Genomic DNA, 22,538 nt, shown 5'->3' with positions numbered 1-22,538 from the left:
GATAATGTGCAGTTGAGTAGAGTAATGAGTGGAGAGAGTGAGAAAAGTGAAGAGGATAGGGATGATGCATCCCATGAGCTCAATGTGGGACAGGAGACATGTATAGATAATAATACAGTTATTGATTTAGAGCCGTTAGGAGATTCAAATACAATGATAAGTAACGTAAGCAGCGTGGGAGAACATAAAGATCTTGAGGTTTCGGAAGTAGATCAGCAAGTTGATCCTCAAAATGGAAATATTAATCAAAAAATGTTTGATATGCTGGTATCAATAAATACTCAAATGGGTGTAATGAATGGAAGACTTGGTTCACTAGAAAAAGATAATAAGCAATTAAAAGAGGACAATCAAAAGTTAAATGAAAAATTTGAGGCCAAATTTGGTTCATTAGAAGTTAAAATGGATTCTTTGGAAAGTAAACTGAACACCTTTGATTATAAACTGGAAAATACTAAGAAAGAATTAAAGGCGGACTGGGAGACTCAATTAAATGCGAAATTTGGAGAACTAGATGTAGAGTTTTCTAACACCTTAGAAAGGCAATATAATAATTTAATGGGAAAACTTCATGAAGTAGAAAAGAAATATGAGGTAGTTTCGAAGAGTTATGATGGCTTGTCCAATAGGATGGTTAAGTGTGAAAGCAGCTGTTTCAATGCTAGCGCACAGATAGAAGAGCTTTCGAAACAAATAGTCGAGTTTGAGTCCAATGCTCGTAAGGGGATTGACAAGTATTTAGTAGATCAAACTAAAAGACTTGACGAAGATCTATCTGAATGGATAGAAATAAAAGGAAATGAAATTGTAGACAAGGTTAAGACTACTATTGGATCCTAGCCAAATGAAAATATCAATGAGCACCTAAGTAGAAATGATAAATTAATTAAGCTCTTCACTAGCGAATTTCAGAAAATAAAAGACAAAATAGTTGATGAGTTACCTAAATGGCAAAAGGAAACCAATCATAAATTGGCGGAGTTAGAACAAAAGTCATCACAAAATTTGTTGACAGAGGACGAACGTTCGGAGAATAGGTCGAAAAACAACCGAACATGTGATAATACGAAGTACAATTGTGGTGAAAATTTGCATTGGGAAGTTGATGATTCGGTTGGTAAAGATGATGATTCTTTTGGTCAGCGAGGATATTTGTCTTCTTTAAAGGTGGAGAACAGCATTTTTAAAAGTAGACAATTCCCAACATTCTCCACTGAAAAGAACAACCTGCATCCGAAAATAGTTATCAATAATTTCAAAAGAATATTTCCGCGTAGCTGGTCAGAACATGACCGACTTCAATTTATAGTATCCAAAATTACCGGAGAAGCCGCATTATGGGCCGCCGAAGTAAGTGAAAGTTGCCATACTTGCGCTGAGTTTGAACAACTTTTTTTGACTAAATACTGGTCGTCGAGTAAACAAGAGAAATTAAGAAAAGAGGTTTACCAACCTGAGTATTTTAACAGTAAAAGGAGTACTTTAAGGCAATATTTTGAAAAGTACATAAATAAGACACGTTATTGGAGTGATCCAATTTCTCACAAGGAAGTGATCAGAATTTTGAAGGGAAGGTTGCCCATAAATATACATGAAAAGTTAATAAATGTTCCTGACCACGACGTAGAACAATTCTTGTCGGTGATTGACTCTATAGATATGATTATGGAAGACGCAAGACAAATGAGTAGTAATCAAATGTCGACTCACACTCATAGTAATACGAATAATAATAATAATAATTTAACGTATGATAATAATAATACCGAAAACCAGGTCAAACCCGCATCACAGGAGCGTGGACAATCTTCATCCTATGGTTGCAATAAAAACAATGATTGTAATAAATATAGAAGAGATACTTACTGTGCTAGAGGTAAACCTCGATATGGTGATGTGAATGTGCATAGTAGTGATATTAATAAGAGTAACAGGTACCCAAGTGATGAACCCAATTGCATTCGACCTTGGGAAGATAATTCGAAGCATAATGTTCATCGGCAGGATGGAGCAAATGCCTCGAGTCCTCATCCAGCACAAGGAGTTATACCAATGGGCGAAGGAGCCTCCAATGTGCGACGGGGTGAATACCATAACTCGGATCATACTGTACGGATTGTGGAAGTTCATGAACCCCCACCGATGACTCAACGAGATAGATTAAACTAATACCAGTCACCAAATGCCTTCCTAGGATGACTGGACAGGAGAAGGAAGGCAGGCATCAATTTGAACTGAGAGTATTAAGGTACAATAATGATCAGGATATAAGGAATGAATTAATTGAAGAAAAACCTGAAGTTTCTAATAAATGTGGACAAATTTTACAGGCAATAATTCCAACAAGTATAAATAATGTTGATGTTGAAATATTAATTGATACTGGAGCAACTATTAGTGTCATGACGTTGGACTGTTTAAAACAGATAAGCCGAGGGGTAAAAATGCCCACTTTTCCTATCACAGGATGTACCGTGTCTGGCGCGTTCAGCGCAAAAATGCAAAAAGTTGTGAAACAGGTACGTGTTGACGTTACAATACAGGGGGCTCAAATAGAAAGTACATTCCTGGTTGTTCCTAAAATGACAGTACCATGTATCTGGGGTTTGGATTTTTTATGTGAGACTGGTGCAATCATTAATTTAGAGAAAGGTGAATGTATATTTAATTCCAATGGTAATGTTTTGACAGCCACCCTGAGAAAGGGCCGAGTAATTCCAAATCAATTGTGTATGAATCTAATGGTAAAATATGTCAGTATTGATGATGAAAATGTGTATGATATATGCCTTATTGAATGTTCTGAAGAAATGATGGATAAAATGTCATTGCAGGAAAAGGTGTTAGAATCAGAATATTTATCTGTTATCCAAAGGGATGAACTGTACTACTTGTTGGAAGCATATCAGTCAATTTTTAGTAAACGTCCGGGTATAATAAAAGACTTTGAATACCATATAAAGACGTATGCACATAAACCCTTTTGTCGTACTTCCTATTCTATCCCATGGACAAAGAAAGAAGTAGTCAGAAAGGAAATCAATAAAATGTTAGAATGGGGTATTATTGAGCCCTCAGATTCTGAATATTGTAACCCTCTTGTGGCGGTAATTAAACCCAATGGTGACATCAGATTGGTGTTGGATGCCAGAGAGATCAATAAGATCATTATACCTGTACAAACGCGACCGGAGAACCTAGAAGAGTTAGTACAAAAGTTTTATGGTGCCCGCTTCTTAACTTCTTCGGATATGCGTAGTTCATATTGGCAAACTAGAATATCAAAAGAATCTAGAAAATATACTGCATTCGTTTTTCTGGGCCGAAGTTACCAGTTTACTGTCATGCCATTTGGGTTGAAAATAAGCGGTGGTGTTTTCATATCGGCATTAGATACCGTACTGGGCAGAGACCTTTTGAATGAAGTTACTTTATATGTGGATGATTTGCTAATTGCTTCTGAAACTTGGGAGGAACATTTGGACTTATTAAGAAGAGTTTTTGCGAAATTTTTGGAATACGGAGTTACTGTAAATTTGAGCAATTCCAAGTTTGCTCATAACCAATTGAAATTTCTTGGACATATAATCACTCCTGAAGGGATAAAACCAAATCCTAAAAAGATGGATGCGATTAACAGATGTGCTTATCCAAAGAATAGAACGGAATTTAAGTCATTTATCGGCTTAGTTTCATTTTTTCGACGATTTTTACCCAATCAGTTAGGAAGCCAAGACTGTTTGTTACGGCTGTTAAGAAAAAATGTCATGTGGGAGTGGAATTCCGAATGCACGCAAGCTTTTGATAACATCCGCAATGCTTTGACTAATGCTCCACTGTTACATCATCCAAGACTTGATCAAGATTTTTATATTGCTGCGGATGCTTCTGAAACAGGATTGGGTGCCACTCTTTTCCAGATGGACAATCCAGAAGATATCAGTACCATCAAGATAATTGGGTTTGCCAGCAGAACACTCTCTAACTGTGAACGTGCATATTGTACTACTGAATTGGAAGTACTGGCCGTGGTCTGGTCACTTAGAAAGTTTCGCTATTTTGTATATGGAAAGAAGATCATTGTATTCTGCGACCACAAAGCTTTATCTTTTATTTTAACAGGAAGGATGTTCCATTCACGTTTAACCCGGTGGGCCTTGCTACTGCAAGAATATGATATTATGCTCAAATACATCAGAGGGAAAGACAACATCATAGCCGATGCTCTTTCAAGATTACCGAAAAGAAAGAATGCTGACGAGTGTGAAGAACGGACTATTGACTTTAAAGTCATGAATTTATCAAGGCAATATTGTGAGAGGCAGATTTCACAGCTATCTCGAAGTCTTCCACAACTGCAAGAAGATGATAAGTTGTGGAAAGCCATTAGGCATGCTGTTGAAAGCAAAACGCTAAGTCACTCTCAAGAACAGTATCAATTAAAATCCGGAATACTGTATCGGAGGAAGGACGAAGAAGATGTTTGGAAAGTTTGTGTTCCAAATAAATATTTAGAATCACTAGTATGGTACACTCACTTGAATTGGGGTCATTTTGGTGCCGCTAAATGTACAGCCAAAATAGCACAATACTGCTATCATCCAAATTTGGGACGTATAGCTACAAATATTATTAAGAAGTGCAAAATATGTCAGAAGGCGAAACTCATAAACTATTGTCGGAAGATAGAATTACATCCTATCATCCCACAACAACCTTTAATGTTGGTGTCATGTGACGTCTGTGGGCCATGTCCCATGACACGTGGACGGTTCAAATATGTATTGGCTTTCTATGATCTCTTTTCAAAATATGTGAAATTATATCCTTTGAAAAATCTCCACGTTCGACCCATGTTACGCAAATTTATCAACAACTATATAACTGAGCTTGGCAAACCTATAATGATCTTGACAGACAACGCTGCTTATTATACAAGCAAAGTATGGAGAGACACTATGAAAGAACAAGGAATCCAGCACATTTACATCTCAAGATTTTACCCTTGTGGAAATCCGGTTGAAAGAATCTTCCGAGAGTTGAACCGATTTTTACGGACGTACATACGCAAACAACATTATAAATGGATCGATTGGATTTATGAATTTGAGAAAGTGTATAATGACTTACCACACTTATCGACAGGTTATTCACCTAACCAAATAGTATTTGGTGAAAGTATTGTGCAAGAATGGATGAAGAAATTACCTGCAATAGAACAAAAGATTACCAAGAAAGAAGATATGGTGAAGAAGGTCTACGAAAACCTGAAGCATCAAGCACAATTGAGAAAAACCCGTTTTGATAAAAATGTGAAGAAAGTAGTCACATATGATGTAGGGGAAGAAATTTTATTGAGAAATCACCCAAAAGCATCAACCAGGAAAAGACTGAATAAGAAATGGCAATATTTATATACAGGTCCATATAAAATAATGAAAATACCTCATGAAGGGAGCTACCTCCTGGCAGATTGTGATACTGATGTAATTAAAGGCTTGTTCCCTCACATAGACCTGAAGAAGTATTATCAATAATGAGCAAAATATAGATTCAAGAAACACTGAATGATACCAAGACTACACTCAGTGGACTAAATAAAAGCACTAATGGATAAATACGTACTTATACTAACTTACAAAGAAAATTAAAGAATGTACCGACGATTTCCATGAGATACCTTCTTGGTATCAGCAACAATGACGACGCTGAAATACGATTTATCCTCTCACCGAACAGCGAGGATGGATGATTTAAAAGTGGAATTAACAGGAAAAGAAAAGGACCAAATCCTCTCTGGTTAAACAAGTGGCCTGATAAGGGTTTTGGCCTAGGATGCCAATCATCGAACCCGGCTGTGATCCCTGCCTTGCACAGTCGGTTGAAGAACTGAGGGCTTCATCCAAGAAAAAAAAAAAAATGTGATGTGAATATGAAGTGATTAGTGCGAAGTGCTTCTAAGACAACCTATAAACAAATGTGGAATTTAGTTAAGGGCATTTTGTCTAGGCCCATTAACTCAACTTAAATATTGTAGAATGTATGTACTGACTTGTTGAGTGAATCTGAGAGTGAGTGTATTCGCCGAAACAAATACCCTCTCCTGTCACAGTACAAAAAAAAAAAAAATTTCCTGTTCTGTCTGGAACCCTCTTCAAGACATCACAGTCTGGGGGGCCGTGTAACATTACGAGTCAAGACAGCTGTAACGGAACTTGAATAGCGTAAAGTTATCGTTAAAAACGCACGCCGCGCGATTTGTTACGATTTGGTCGGTCATAATAGTAGTAACATGCTTTTGAATACAATTAAAATATAACGGCGATACCTGTTTAGCGTTATTGGAAATAATATGTAATAAATTAATGAGTAAGGTAGCCGATCCTTTAAGAAGAGGTAAAATTGGGCATATTAAGGTGTTTTGCTTTATATCGACTAAGCTGATGATACGGCGTCTTTTTTTCCGTTTACTCTTAGAAAAAAAAAGAAAACCAGTAACGAAGTGCTAATTGTGCGTTGTGAAAAATATAGGGACGAATTTTAAATAGCTACAGTGTATAATCAGACTAACAAATGGACATTCAGTTACGCGAAATAGCGGACAGTGAAGTGTGGTCATTAAATTGAGTACACCTACAGGGCGGTCAATTCCAGGATAAGTCTATTCGCGTCTCACGAGGCACGCGGTATTGAGACCGTTTTTTTTTTATTATATCACGGAGAGCGGGCTTCAATTTATAAGAAGGAGAAAAGCTGTATCATTATCATTGACTGTTGGTGTTATGCAACCAAAACTGTTCATCAAAGGGTTTCGGTGAATGAATGGTGAATGCGAAATGAAACTGTGAACGAAGTTATGTTAAATAAAGCAGAAGAGACAAGACAGTTTGGTCGTATCTGTTATTATTCCATAAACCGTAACATGTACTCTCGTTGTACGAAGCCTTTATAGACGATCGTTATGACAATTTGCTTTGAAGGGATCTCGTTACGAGTTAAGTTTTGGGGACCTGGTCAACAGGGGATAGTTCGTAGATCTTAACTACTGCAGCTATTCTGGAATCAGGTGCTACCGCGACCGTTGTGTGTTGTCTATGGCTTAAGGTCATCATATCTCATGCTCTAAGATCGACGCGCCTTTCCTCTTGGTATAACGGTGTCTCACGGTAACCACGACGGCGAAGGAAGATACGGTAGAATATATGTGCAGGATTCATTCCTATTGCAAGATCACAGTTTAGCTCATGTTCCACATGAACTTAAAGTCAGTGAGAATGAACTGAAAAGTTGCAACTTTTGTCACGGGTCTGCTTAGTCTGTGAGGGAACAGCATACAAATGGAAAACAAATGTCACAGAGAAACGGATACAAGTAACTTATTGTACAGTACAAAGAACTTCACTCTCAAAACTCAGCAGAGCCAGTGTTCTAATATGAATTGATAAAACATATTACCTCCTCCAATATACATAATTTTTAATGAACATCAGAGTTGAATTTGAGAGAGAGAGAGAGAGAGATCTCAAGTAAAGGCCTCTGGTAATGTAGACTGAGATAAAGGCATTTCATGTAACAAATACAGTCGAACGTAAACACACGTCCTCCCATGACACCTATTAAGCATGCACAATAATAAGCTATTGATGGTAACATAGGTTCCAACACACCAGAGTTTTTCAAAACCAATAGCTACAACAACAAATCAATACTGATAGCCTGCTCGATGCCATATACTCACAGTGACCATGTATTACTTTTGTTAACTCATGCGACAAATACTATATGATAAATATCACAAACAAGATCTATAGAACACGAAAATAGCTAAGCATGGAACATTCTAGGCTCCTATAACTGGCTGGATTCTTGAAAAGTTTATCCGTAGTTCAGAAACAAGCAAGAGCAGACTTTACACAAATGGAGCATATATCTTAGGTCTGAACCAAGCTTTGGGTTGATGACAGCTTTTCATAACGTGTATAACTACTTACTCCTTTTAGGAACTTATTTTACTACCTCTTCTTGTTCTCTGTTGACTGTGATTTTGAAACATATTTAAGAGCACAATTACACTGCTTGCAGCTACTGCCCACTCGCCTATATAAAAGGAATAAAACATATTCCTTTAATGCTTTAAATGTCAAAAGCAGAACAGTGGTACAATATGAGAGGTTCTTACTGTTGAAATGTAAAATGGACATTTCATTTCCCATAAGTAGTTTCAATACAGTGAACTGTAAATGGAAGTTTCCAATGATAATGACTTGCTTTAATGTAGTACTGGTCTTTTCAACAACAGAAGTGAGCAAGTAACGCTATAGTAGCTCTGCATAATACCACACTAGTGCTCTGCGTACACAAAATGTTGTGAATACTAGTACTATAGACAAGATATCTGCAATTACTCTGGATAACAAGTACGTCTACATGTGACTTTATAATTGTACAGGAAAATATCACTCTAAAATTTTAAGGTCAGGAATACGATCCACAGTTCTGTCACCGAAGAGTGAATTTCAGTTATGGCAATGCTTTATACCTAGAGCCTATATGAGAAAATGTGTACTGGGTTCCATGTTAAACTGTAGATTCCTCTACAACTGGATGCGTGAATAGAATCTCATATCAGAAGAGAGCAATGACAGTTTATACCACATATAATATGACCACACCCAGTAAAGCTATGTTGTTCGAATGAATCACCACACCGAAGACCACTTTGATTGACTATATACGAAGGTAGTATTTGTTCCTGAAAGAACAGTTACCGTTGAGAACCATGCAGCTTCGCTAGAATGAAATGATAATTAAATGGACACCCTAGCTGCAAACAGGCGTTGATATACTTCATTGGGGACATGTTGAAAATGTATGCCCCGACCGGGACTTGAAACCAGGATCTCCTGCTTACATGGCAGACGCTCTATCCATCTGAGCCACCGAGGGCACAGAGGATAGTGCGTCTGCAGGGACTTATCCCTTGCACGCTCCCCATAAGACCCACATTCCTAACATGTCCACACCAATACATTCGTAGTGCGCCTAATAGATATTTGCCCATCATACTCATTACTCGTGGCAGATTAATCTACCAAGTTCCGTACGAGTTCGGGCAACGCGTGTGCGTTCGCACAAGATCAATGGCCAGGAAGCCATATTTTAACTATATACGAAGGTAGTATCTATTCCCGAAAGAACAGTTACTGTTGATGACATGCAGCTTCGCTAGAATGACATGATAATTAAATGGAAACCCTATCTGCAAACAGGTGTTGATATACTTCATTGGGGACATGTTGAAAATTTGTGCCCCGACCGGGACTCGAACCCAGGACCTCCTGCTTACATGGCAGACACTCTAGCCATCTGTGCAAGGGATAAGTCCCTGCAGGTGCACTACCCTCTGTGCCCTCGGTGGCTCAGATGGACAGAGTGTCTGCCATGTAAGCAGGAGATCCCGGGTTCGAATCCTGGTCGGGGTACACATTTTTAACATGTCAGCAATGAGGTATATCAATGCCTGTTTGTAGCTAGGGTGTCCATTTAATTATCATTTCATTCTAGCGAAGCTGCATGGTCATCAACGGTAACTGTTCTTTTGGGAACAGATACTACTACAGTGCTGCAGCACTCAGTGTTTGACCGGTCACAGCTCGCCTGTTGACAGGGGGACCAAGCCGCTCCTGTACGGCCCCACACGACTCGGCTCGGTCACGTACTTGCCCCATGTCTGTTGTCCGGATTCTGGACACATGGATAACCGATCATGACTGGTCACAGTTGACGTCTCACCTCGCCTCGGTCTGCTGCACTGTACTGTACGAATCCAACGCCTCTCTCTCTCTCTCTTTCACACACACACACACACACACACACACACAAACACACACACAAACACACACACACACACACACACACACACACACACACACACACACACACAACATGCCGGCTTTACTAAAGCACCTTTCACTACGTGTGCTTGCAGCTGGGATACATAAAATACGTCTTGCAGCTGCAGCAGGCCTAGCAGATTTGTTTGATGTCTGCTTCACAACTTTAAGATGTCATCATCATCTCCGGGATGCATTAAAATGTAGAGATCTACATCACCTGCTGCAGATGATCTGTGGTTCCTCCATTCCTTGAAATGATCTCTCTTTCTGGGTGGTGATGACACAGTGCTTGAAGGATCTATGATAATAAACAAAAGCGACAAGTAATACAGAACTGATGTGGAAATCGTCGAAATGTTCCTGTAAAAGCGAGGTGTTTTACATTAATGAAATATTATACAAATTATAACATTCCCGTTTCTCTACAATACACTACCCACTAATCACGCAAAAACGATTATGTTAATGATTGCATGTTGTACCTGCGTAAGTAAATCACGCAAAAACGATTATTTTAATGATTGCATGTTGTACCTGCGTAAGTAGCACACATTTGTTACACATTGCTAAGAATTTCTTGCATTTCATTTATTTCATGCATATTAAGATCACGGAAAGACGGTTAAAGAAACGTAATAATTTTATGCCTGGAAGTGATCACAATCTTCTCACACACCAACGAAAGTCAAGGCTCGATTTTTAATCCTTTGTACCTCCTGTTAAAAAATACATATCTGTTAGTACACATCAATTAAGCTAGTTAATTATGAATCTATCGCGTATCATAATGAAACAGTGCTTTTATTTGTAGTAATTACTCACCTGACAATCAGTGTCAATGACACTGCAAATCTGTTGCAGTTTATGAAACTAAAGAAGAACTAACTGGATTGTCTGTTCTTTTTCGCCTTCTAATTCATCTGTGGCCTCTTTAAATTGTCTTAGAAAATGTGCAATTTTTCCTGCAAGCTCATTATCATATCCTTGCAATCTGTAAGCGGAGTCCTTTTCCCTTAGCAAAGCAGCAACTTCATTATACTGAGTGTATAAGGATTTCCGCATAGTGTACAAACTGTTCCAGCGCTTGCACACCTCTTGTTTCAACGATGATTTCAAAGACGAGCAGATGCCACTTTTCTTAATGTACCTTACAATTAATTTTGCAGTATTTATTGTTGATGCGACGTTTGGGCATGATTTAACAAAAAGTTGTCTTCATCGAAAGTATGGCTAACTGCTGTGTTTATATAACGAGCAGCACTAGGAATCCTTTCCTGATTTTCCAAAGCCTTCATTACATTGACACCCTGGTCGGAGACAAAGACAAAACTGCGCAACATGTCCGGCGAAATGTCCCAATCAGCCATCCTCTCTTCAATTTCTTTCATAATATTTACTCCCGTCTTCTTAACGTCTGGGAATTTTGTTGTAAATAAAACATTGATCGCAAGAGACCAATCTGTATTAATGTAATGTGTTGTAAGCATCAAATAGTGCACCTGATTATGTGAATCCGTCCACATATCAACTGTCACAGCACATGTTTTATTAATAACTTCCGCAATAACATAAGGCATTATACTGTTTCGTATTGCATCACCTTGTTCTTTGACATGTCTGCTTATAGGAGAGGGATGTAGCATGACATCTGCCACGTTAACTTCTCCATAATGCGCACCTAGATTTATTAATTCTTGGCCTAGTTCTCTGAAACCTTCACCGGAAACAGCATTAAAAGGTTTCATATCTTTAGCACACATTGCAACACACTTAGCTGTAATACTATATTAATAATAATAATAATAATAATAATAATATTTTTTATTACTGCCCGTATCATTGAAGGAGCTGTATCTTTGTGAGGTTACTTGCAACTGTGTTTCTTTATATGAGTGGTTCCCGACTGGAAACACAATAATGTGGAGCAGTTTATGCACGATACGTAATCTAATCTGCCACGAGTAATGAGTATGATGGGCAAACATCTATTAGGCGCACTACGAATGTAGTGGTGTGGACATGTTGGGAATGTGGGTCTTATGGGGAGCATGCAAGGGCTAAATCCCTGCAGGCGCACTATCCTCTGTGCCCTCGGAGGCTCAGATGGATAGAGTGTCTGCCATGTAAGCAGGAGATCCCGGGTTCGAGTCCCGGTCGGGGCACACATTTTTCAACATGTTCCCAATGAAGTATATCAACGCCTGTTTGCAGCTAGAGTGTCCATTTAATTATCATTACTTTGATTGACATTATAATATCAACTGTATCTATGACAAAGTCTTGGAGAAATAGAGCTATATCCTGGCTAACAAACCTCATCAGTAGCAAATATGATGAGCACATTTGGCATGAACATCTAGTTACAACAATTCTAGTCCCATTACCAGAAAATAGAATTTCAAAGAAAGCAAAAGTTAAAGAACTGTTGATTTCGTATGTAACACGAACTGGTCGTGTGTGTCCTTTGCCCTTTACTGAGAACATTAGGGGAGAGGGGTGGGGAGAGAATGGAGGATCATCTGTGATTCAAGAAAGGAATTTGGAACACGAGATGCTATCTGATGTTTGAGAATGATAAGACAAAGAATACTAGATGCTAACAGAAATGTGGAGCCTACATATGTCATGTTGAGTGACAAAAGGCATTTGAGAGAGTGGATTGGAGTATCCCATTGGAATGGTTAAAATGTGTTGGTAGGCTTACCCTACACAAGACAAAAGGACTGTCAGTGAGGAAACAGGTGTGTCAGGTACTGGAAGAGGCGATGTACAGGGGTGTTGTTACCAATGCTTTTTCATTTTTACACTGAGAAGCTACCAGACAAAGCATTAGAAAAAACAAGAAATGTGACAATAGGAGGTGAAAGGACAAAGACACGCCATGCGTGAATCAAGAAATAAGTGCAGCATATGAGTGAATTGAATCAGTTGCTAGACTTTTTAAAAATGTCAGTACAGTGAACTTAAACAACACTGGGAGCAGATTTCACACGACTCATAACCTGTATCTCAAAGGCCAGGGAAAACAACTTATAGTAAATTAAGTGCTGAGTTAAATAGGAGTGAAGCCTCAAGAACTAAAATCATTATCACCAATCTCAAACAAACATCAAGTCTGTTTCCAAGACTTTTTCCGGCTAAGTGATAAGATTGTCAAGACAATCTGAGAAGTACTACTCTGTTGAATGGCTCCAGCAGCAGTGTTCCTACTAGCAGTGTTAAAACATTTCAAATATATTGTGTGACACTAAACTGTCAAACTACAACAATCAACCACAAATACCAGTAACAATAAACTGTGTGTGTGTGTGCCACCAAAATATCAGGGGCCTCTGAAGCAAAATGGAGCTACTGCATCTTGGCATTAATGATGCTAAATCTATAAGCCACACATAAGTATTATGTTTCACAGAATCCCACGTTACCAGTGGAACTGAAATGTCCCAAATTGATGGATCAGTGGCAGTAAGTCACTGTAGATCTGTTATGGAGAAATTGGAAACTGTAATTTATGTTGAAACTGATGTAATATTAAACTCCTTGAATAAGTACTTACTGTGTAGATTTCCACTTTGAAGCATGTGGAACAGAAATTACTTCTAATGAGAGGTCAGTTATACTATTGGGAGTGCACAAGGCTCCTGCACGGCAAACGTGTATTTGCCTGAACTGCACAGAACACCTTCTGAACCACATTTGTTGAACAAAAACATGAGACAACTAAAGCTTCTTAAAGAACCATTTTATCTGAGGGCAGTAATTAAATTTCTCACTAGAATAACAAGTACCTGTTAGAGCTTAACTGACAGTACTTTCTTGGACAGAGGCAGAAGCTGCTGCATCACTGTAAGGCAAATTGTCAGTGGACTCACATGACAACAGTCAACTGCTTACAGTAAATGACAATGACTATGTCATAAAGCTATGCATTCCTTTAAATCTTACAGGTCACTCAATAATGACAGGCTAGAAATCTTCAGCCTTTCCCTGCAGCAGATGGATTTGAGCCCTGTATATATGTAAAGGAATGTTAGTGACAAATCTAACCAGTTATCTAATGAATTTATATAATTGGGGAAAAAATTAATCTTAAGAAACAATCTGCAATGCGCTAATACAAAACCCTGGATTACTAAATGAATCAGAATATCCTCTATACCAAAAAGCAATATATATGAATCCCTGAGGTTTTTTGGTGATCCAGTGAAAAGAAATACAGATTATACTGTAATATTTTAAAAAGAGCCACAAAAATCTGAAACTATGCAGGCTACATCTCATCTGAAACTGAAAACTCAAATAACGAAGCAAAAAACCAAAAACCATTTAGCAAGTTATAAAAAGGAGGGGTGGGCAAAAAGTAGAATATATGTCTGGTATAGAAACAAGTCATCGTGGAAACATAGTAATAAACACAGAGGAAATTGCTATCATCTTCACTAGACTTACTTACTCTTTATTTTTTTTTACTACTGCTGAGAAAAATGGCTGTAAAGTGTCGGTGAGTGATGCATCATCACCTCTGCATAAAGCTGGGAGTGTCTGAGTTGGTCAGATGCATGTAATTTCCATCACAGTTAGGGTGATAATATCAAGAAGACAAAGATATTAAAGCAAAAAATTCTTCTGGGGTTCCAGGAGACGAGGTACTGGCAGAATTAAAGCTATGAGGATGGGCCGTGTGTCATGCTTGGGTAGCTCAGATGGTAGAGCACTTGCCTGCTAAAGGCAAAGGTCCTGAGTTTGAGTCTCGGTCTGGCACACAGTTTTAATCTGGCAGGAAGTTTCTTCTCGGATTGATAATATTTCGATGAGGATACTTAGGCACGGTCACATTTTTAATGAACTGCTAATTCAATGTACTTTCCCACTTAGACTGAAATATGACAATGTGAAACCACTTTTGAAAAAAAGATGAAAAAACTGTTGTATAAAATTACCACCCGTATCCTTGCTAACAAGTTTCTCCAAGGTCCTAGAGAAACAGGTCTTCAGGAGAATTGTTGATCACCTGAGCAGCCATAACATTCTATCTCAATGTCGGTTTGGTTTCTGGCAAGACTTATCAATTGATAATGCTATTTCTCCTTCACTGATCAAATTCTGCAACCTCTTAACAGCAAACTGGCACCAATCGGAATACTGTGTGATCTATCCAAGGCTTTCGACTGCATCAACCATGAAATACCGTTAAATAAAACACACTTCTGTGGAATAACTGAGACATGAATTAAATTTATCTTACAGATAGGACACAAAGGGTAACAATTACTTACTGGAATGGAATTCCAACCTCATCCAAAGGGCCGCAGTCAAGACTGGAGTTCCATGAGCACCATTGCTGAGGCCCTTACTATTCCGGAAATACGGAAGCATCCAATTCCACCCGTCAGCTTTGACCCATGATGTCACAAATATGGCGGAAACGACCATCCACTACGACTCCAATATGTCGCCTATGACGTCATTATGTAAACATGACAACAAACACAAAAATACATCGAAAAACCAACACACACAACTTCCGCAAAAAACCTAATCAGACTACTGGGACAAGCTTGGGAAATTGGGGGCTTTTTGGATGGGGACACACTAAATATAAACAAATTTAGACACACACCACCATTCCAAACCACACAAAATGACGGAAAAAAACCGACAACACAAAACTCCCCAAATTCCACTAAACACTTTATCCTCTGGAATCGGACACTTCCCTTTACCTACACAGCTCAACCGCAATTCCTGATACCACCTTATAAACCTCCAAAAATTACACCACCACCGAAACTTTTGATACCACCAAACCAACATCTACAAAAACAAAATTGGAATCTAACACTTCCCTTGACCTATATAGCTCAATAGCAGCTCCAGATACCAGAACACCCACATCCACGACCACACATTGGAATCTAACACTTTCCTTCACCTATATAGTTTGACAACAGATCCCGATACCAGAACACCCACAACCACACTTTGGAATTGAACATTCCCCTTCACCTATGTAGGTCAACAGCAGCTCCCAATGCCAAACTACCCACACCAACGACCACACTTTTGAATCGAACAGTTCCCTTCACCTACATACGTCAACAGTGGCTCCCGAAACCAAAACACCCACAACTACAGCCACACCTTGGAATCTAACAGTTCCCTTCACCCACATAGGTCAACAGCGGCTTCCAATACCAAAACACCCACAGATACGACCACACATTGGAATCTAAACCTTTCCTTCAACTACATACCCACAAACCACACAACTCAGAATACCACAACAAAGTTCCAGCACCACAATCACACACAGAGCCACAAACACACACGCACGCACGCACACCAACAAAAAATACACAACCAAAAGAAGGACTCAACCCACCCACACCCCACCCCAACCACCCACATCACCCCAAAACAAAATACCCATCAAAAAATGTAAATCAGACACTACAACTCAACAAAAACTGCAACAAAATAGATCCTCCACAACTAAATCAACTAGATCCTCCCCTCACAAACACTACCAACAACTAAACACCCCGTCCCGCCTGAGCCACAGCCACCCACCCATACAAGCCACCCTAACCAACCACCTTCAGCCAGTACATCTTACTGACAGCAAAAACAAAAAAAGCCCTCAGGGGCGCTCTTCTGCCAACAGTACTCGTCTAAATGAGACTGAATGTTAGAAGAGCACCTCTTCCCCCTCCCAAGAACTGACTTAACGGCCCACACAACCCCTCTACAGTATTCGTACAGGCCCCCGTCTCAATTTTTAAACTCTAAACTATGGTTCACTACTTTATGATTGTACTCCCTCTTACCCCACCCCCTATAAGAAGCATCAGAAACTACAGTAGAACCCGGTTCTATAAACTCCTCAATTAACCCCACTAATTCCCTCTTAGTCTGCCCCTCCAAAACCCTAAAAACACATTTCAAACATCCACCCCACGATACAACAGCCCCCCCCCCCCCCCACACCCAGACACCAACCACAGACTTACCCCTCCCATACTTCCTTTTTCCAAACTGTGACTCGTCCACCTCCACCACAACCCCAGGCCCACCCAACTTACCCCTGTACTTAATAAACTCCAAACACACTTCATGACAAAACAAAAGCCAGTCAAGCACGCTCCTCTCACTCACACCAGTCTCATGCACACAAAAACTTTGAGAGGATTTATAACAAAAGTAGTACGCCAACAACACAATCTCAAGCATGCCCAACCTAGACATCTCGAACCACGAACCGCGGCGTATGGAGCGTCATAGGTCATCCATCAGACACTGTAACATATATCTGTCCCTGTTCTGAGGCGTCAGAACTTTTGCCAATTTCATGTAATGACCACAAACAGCACACTTCACGACCTCCGTCAACAAGCCAAACAGCTGCAGAAACTTTATCAGCTCCATCGGACTAGACCCCATCTCAGCATGCAAACACACAATGTTAATTTTGTCAGCCATATCCGTACCTAACAACAGCAGCAACAAATTAATTTACTCATATTAACACACGACTTACAGCTAACAGCACTACAATAACTTTCACACAACAAACACTAAATCGTTAACTCACTGAAAACAATTCCTCTCCACACACACCCAGAACAAGCAGTAACACCAAACTGAACCCAATACACCATACAACACGAAACCCCTAGACACACCACTAGAGGGCACCACGAACAGCAACATAAAGACATCTACAAACACACCAAACTCGCTAACCAAACTCCGCGCCGTCATGATATCACACACCACAACAGCCTTATATTACAGGTCAAAGCCGACAGGTTGGATCTACTCCTCACACTGTACCATCTCAGCGAGCAAGTTAACCCTCTTTGCTGAAGATACACCTCTCTGAATAGATCAAATAGCATGACAAAACCTGGAAACTTCTGCTAATAATGCTTTTAATAATATTCCCATACGGTTTTCGCTTTGCATGCCGATAAAACTTATTACGTACAGTTTCATGTGACACGGAAAGAACATGAGGATATAAAATAAGTGTAATGGACAACCATATACAGCACGTGGACTCTGCTGAGTTCTTGCGTGAGTACCCTGACAGGAAATTAAATTGGTCCAACCACAGCCTATATCTGGAAATAAGACTTCCATTTTGCGGCTTTCTAATATACTTATGTCTCTTTTTTCTCATCATAAGAAGTTGCTGTGTCAGCAAATTTTATTTATGATTGCAAAAACAAAATTTTCGGGTCAACAGAAGCGTCCAATCCCACGCGTTGGCTTTGACCCGTGACGTAAGGGTGTTGTCGTGTGTGACGTCATGACGACGCGGAGTTTGGTTTGAGTGTGGCTGTCTCCAGTTCTGTTTTATCTTATTTTATTTACTTTTCTGATCTGTTCGTTCTATCTCGTGAGATATATATATATTTTAATTTAAAAACACTTATTACTTATTTTAATTATCTGTTTCCTCCAATTTCTGTTTAGTTTATTATACTTATCTTTCTGATCTGTTCGTTCTATCCCGTGAGATTTTTTTTTTAAAAAGACAAAAAACACTAATCAGCTACTGCAGCATCTTTATCTTCTATGGGTAGCAGGGGTTACGACCCCTGGGGAGGTGGGTGGGTATTCATGCATGGCTGTCTTCACTTACACGTTGTAGCTACGCAAGGCGTCTAAATTTGTTTATATTTAGTTTGCCCCCACCCAAAACACCCCATTTCCCGCACTTGTCCCGTTAGTGTCATTAGGCTTCTTGTGGAAAGTGTGTGTGTTTGTTATTGTTTCCGCCATATTTGTGACGTCATGAGTCAAAGCAGACGGGCGGGATCAGACGCTTCCGTATTTCCAAATTTTCATACAGGCTGCAACTGCTTACACGAAAAATGAGTTACTTACAGCAAGTTCTTGCACACAGTGAATCTGTCGATGATAGACATCCACGCAGATCCATTTCTCCTCAGATTCCAAAAACACCTCTAACCACATGTCACATCCGTCTTTCTTCTTCTTTGTATCTGCTGTAGGAGCTTCATCAGATTCTGGATCAGAAGATAATACCCTACGGTCAGTTTTTCCTTTTCGGTTTTTCTGGACTTTAACCTCAGCAGTAGAATTACTTTCACTACTGAAAGAATGTGCTATTGTACAAGAGGTGCTTGCTTTATTCTCCTTTGTATCTTTTGCAATTATCTTTTCAGCATTGATACTGATGATTTTCTTGGAACCTGTAGAATTTGTATTAGCAATTTTTGTTTCCATGATGCTTTCTTGTTCACACTGAATTTTTTCTTCATCACTGTCTGTGGTGTCACCATCATCTGCATACTTTATAACAGATCTCCTGATTCTCAAAGATCGGCTCGAATCACTTGCAGCCTCAGACTTTACATTTTTTCTAATGCCTACAGGATTTTCACTGCTTGTTTTCTGATTTGACTTCCCTGACTGCGCCACTTTCTTTGCAGCTGCTTCTTTAATAAACCTCATAGCTTCTTCTTCAGTCACACTGTCTCTTTCTTCTCCCATGAGACCTTTTGAAATATTTGGTGCATCCTTTTTTCTCCCACATTGTGCTTTCTTTTTCAACTCTCCCTTTATTTTTTTGCCTTTTGAAGTTGTTTTTTTTGAAGCTAAGTTACTTATTTCTGACCGTGGTGGCTTTAATGGCAGGGGCTGCAGAGATATTACAAGCCTTGTGTTAATTCCTAAAGAGCGCAACACACACACGAACATCAGTACCATATCTTTTCTTGATTTTGCGGCCTTCTTTTGAAATTGTGCCTGCAATGAAATGAAGAGATCTTCTTTATCATCAACATTCTCTTGTACTGCCACAGTTTTTGAAAACCATTGAACAATTCGTTTCAAATTGGCAAGATCTATATGTCTGTCAGTATAACAGTACTTTGAAGGTACCAAGGACAATGCCAATGCCATTAGCATTTCTGAATTCAAAATTTTATTCACATAATTTCCATGAGCAACCCAACATAACAAATGGGCCTTATGCATAAGAATTTGTATATCCCTCCGTACTCTATTTATTTGACGCCTTACATACGTTGCCACATCAATGCCTTTCTTCTTCTTTTTCTGATGCATGTTGGGAACCTGCACAGTAACAGCAATTCCTTCTTTAGGAATGGTGTGTTTAACCTCCTGCCCTTTGAAAGTACTGGTATCTACTTCTTCCCAATCACTACTTCCTTCTTCTTCACTTTCCCCAATATCCTTCAAAATATTCCTTTTTTTTGTTTTCCTGACAGGTTTAGGTTTAGGGTCCAGACCCTCTCCCAAAGCCAACAGTTGTGAAACATCCAATTTACTTACATCAGGGGTAGAGGTTTCAACTCTAAAATGCCTGGATTTAACCTGTGCCTTTTCTTGCTGACTTTTCTCTGGTTTACTGCACTTATCAAAGGCCTTTTGCAGTTTTGCATTAAATGTCTTCTTTCGTCTTCCAACGGAAGGTGGTTTAACGCCATTAACATCCTTCACCCTTATACTCAGTGGTCCAGCAGAATAATGTTCATCCTTGAGCATGTCATTTCCTTTCTGCAGTCCTTGCTTGCTTGCCACTCTTTCCATTTCATCAGCTGTCGAATCTTGCAAATCATCTGAGTCGTCAGATTCACTTAACCTGTTTATGCTAGCAAGAATACTACTTTCTACCACACAAAGGTCTGAAGCTACCTCTTTTTTCTCAATCTTGAAGAAATCAGAGTTTAAGTCAAGTGACTGTGTTGGCACAAGAAAGTCATCAGAACTACTTTCTGATGATTCATCAAGCACACCTTCACTCTTGCGTTTTTTAGCCCACAGAACTCCAGAATCTGAGGCATTCTTTTCTTCTCTTCCTTGGCAATCAGCATCATCTCCGCATGAACTACCACCGTAACCTTTGTCTGAAGAACTTGTACTGTCATTTTTAATTGCTGGCTTTCCTCTTCTGTATTTCTTTCTTGATGATGCTCTTATCTTCTCCGGTGATTCCTCACTATCAGAAGAGAGTACATGCAATGAAGATCTGTCATTTTTAATTGATTTTGTTTTTCCTCCTGTACCTCGTCTTGGTGACACTGTTCTCATCTTCTCCGGCGATTCGTTATTATCCAAAGAGACCACATGCAACAAAGATCTGTCACTTCTAATAGATCTTGTTTTTCTTCCTACACCTTCCTGTCTTGATGAAATTCTTCTTATCTTCTCTGGCGATTTGTTACTATCCAAAGAGACTGAATGTACTGATATGTCATTTTTAATTGACTTTGTATTTTCTCCCGTACCTTTTTGTCTTGGTGACACTCTTCTCATCTTCTCCGGTAACTCATTATTATGCGAAGAGACCACATGCAACAAAGATCTGTCACTTCTAATAAATCTTGTTTTTCTTCCTACACCTTCCTGTCTTGATGAAATTCTTCTTATCTTCTCTGGCGATTCGTCACTATCCAAAGAGACCGAATGTAATGAAGATCTGTCTTTTTTAATAGGCTTTGTCTTTTCTCCTGTACCTTTTTGTCTTGGTGACACTCTTCTCGTCTTCTCCGGCGACTCATTATCCGAGGGGACCACAAGCAACGAAGATATCTCACTTCTAATAGATATTGTTTTTCTTCCTATACCTTTCTCTTTTGGTGACATTCTTCGTATCTTCTCTGCCGATTCCTCGCTATACGAAGAGACTAAACACAAAGAAGATCTGTCTTTTTTAATTGACTTTGTCTTTTCTACTGTACCTTTTTGTCTTGGTGACACTCTTCTTATCTTCTCCACCGCTTCGTCATTATCAGAAATGACAGCACGTAAAGAACAGCTGTCATTTTTAACAGATTTTGTTTTTCTTGCTGTACCTTTCAGCCTTAATGACATTCTTCTTATCTTCTCCGGCGATTCGTCACTTTGAGGAGAGGCTGCACGCAGCGACGATCTTTTAACAGAATTCCCCGTCCTCATATTTGAAATCACTATCGTATGGATCCTCGGTACAACGCAGTGTCTTGATTTCTTCTACGGCTCAACTACGATAAAGCGTATAAAATGTAATGAAATGCACATGTAAGTAACAAGAGTAAATTGAAAGGGCTCACTTTGCTTTTCTCTAAATTCGTAGATGTTAACACCTAACACTGAGCAACCTGAATATATTGCCAGACAGTAGTTGAAGAGGCAATAGTTGACACGTACCTATTAATATTATCTTCACTATTTAATCGCTTAGTTTGATTTCGGCACACAACAAAGAACTGTTTACCAATCTTACATAACACAATACAATTACATCCGACGACACAGTCTTCCCCGTATTCCAACTGAGTTTACGGTAGATATTTCAACCAAACCAGTCCAAAAACTTTAACGCATGTATGTCAAACTGTCATAAACGCACATTTGTACACTTCGCTACGTTCGTCTACAATTCCCGCCATTTCACAACATTCTCTGTACGAAAGACGTTTCATTATCGAAGGACAATTTAAATCGATATATCGTCAAATCGACAGATACTCGCTCGCACAGATTTTTAGTACAGGTACTGGAATTTAGCACTTATATTCCAGTGTTTAAGGTGCAGTCCTTAGGAGGGCTCCCCTTAACTTATACGAGTCCTTTATGTGCAGGAAGTTTAATGTGATGTAACTTCAA

The 22,538-nt window shown here is 39.2% G+C and overlaps 1 protein-coding gene across 2 annotated transcripts in view; it reads right to left on the bottom strand.

Annotated features, from left to right (window-relative positions):
* Nucleotides 1–22,311, bottom strand: part of LOC124805278 (DNA repair protein complementing XP-C cells homolog) — a 134,814-nt gene extending 112,503 nt beyond the window's left edge. The window contains exons 1-3 of one of the 2 annotated variants that reach the window (XM_047265790.1): nt 22,080–22,311; nt 18,789–21,913; nt 10,114–10,194 (exon numbers count right to left, since the gene is read on the bottom strand). In XM_047265790.1, coding sequence (XP_047121746.1) covers nt 10,114–10,194; nt 18,789–21,848 — 3,141 coding nt within the window. In that variant the 5' untranslated portion in view covers nt 21,849–21,913; nt 22,080–22,311. Of the gene's footprint in view, nt 1–10,113; nt 10,195–18,788 lie in introns of both variants that reach the window. The other variant, XM_047265791.1, reaches the window with a different exon arrangement.
* Between the last annotated feature and the right edge of the window lie 227 nt (nt 22,312–22,538).

The sequence above is a fragment of the Schistocerca piceifrons genome, chromosome 7 (genome assembly GCF_021461385.2).
Source record: "Schistocerca piceifrons isolate TAMUIC-IGC-003096 chromosome 7, iqSchPice1.1, whole genome shotgun sequence".
NCBI lineage: Eukaryota > Metazoa > Arthropoda > Insecta > Orthoptera > Acrididae > Schistocerca > Schistocerca piceifrons.
This window is presented reverse-complemented; position numbering and strand designations above follow the sequence as displayed.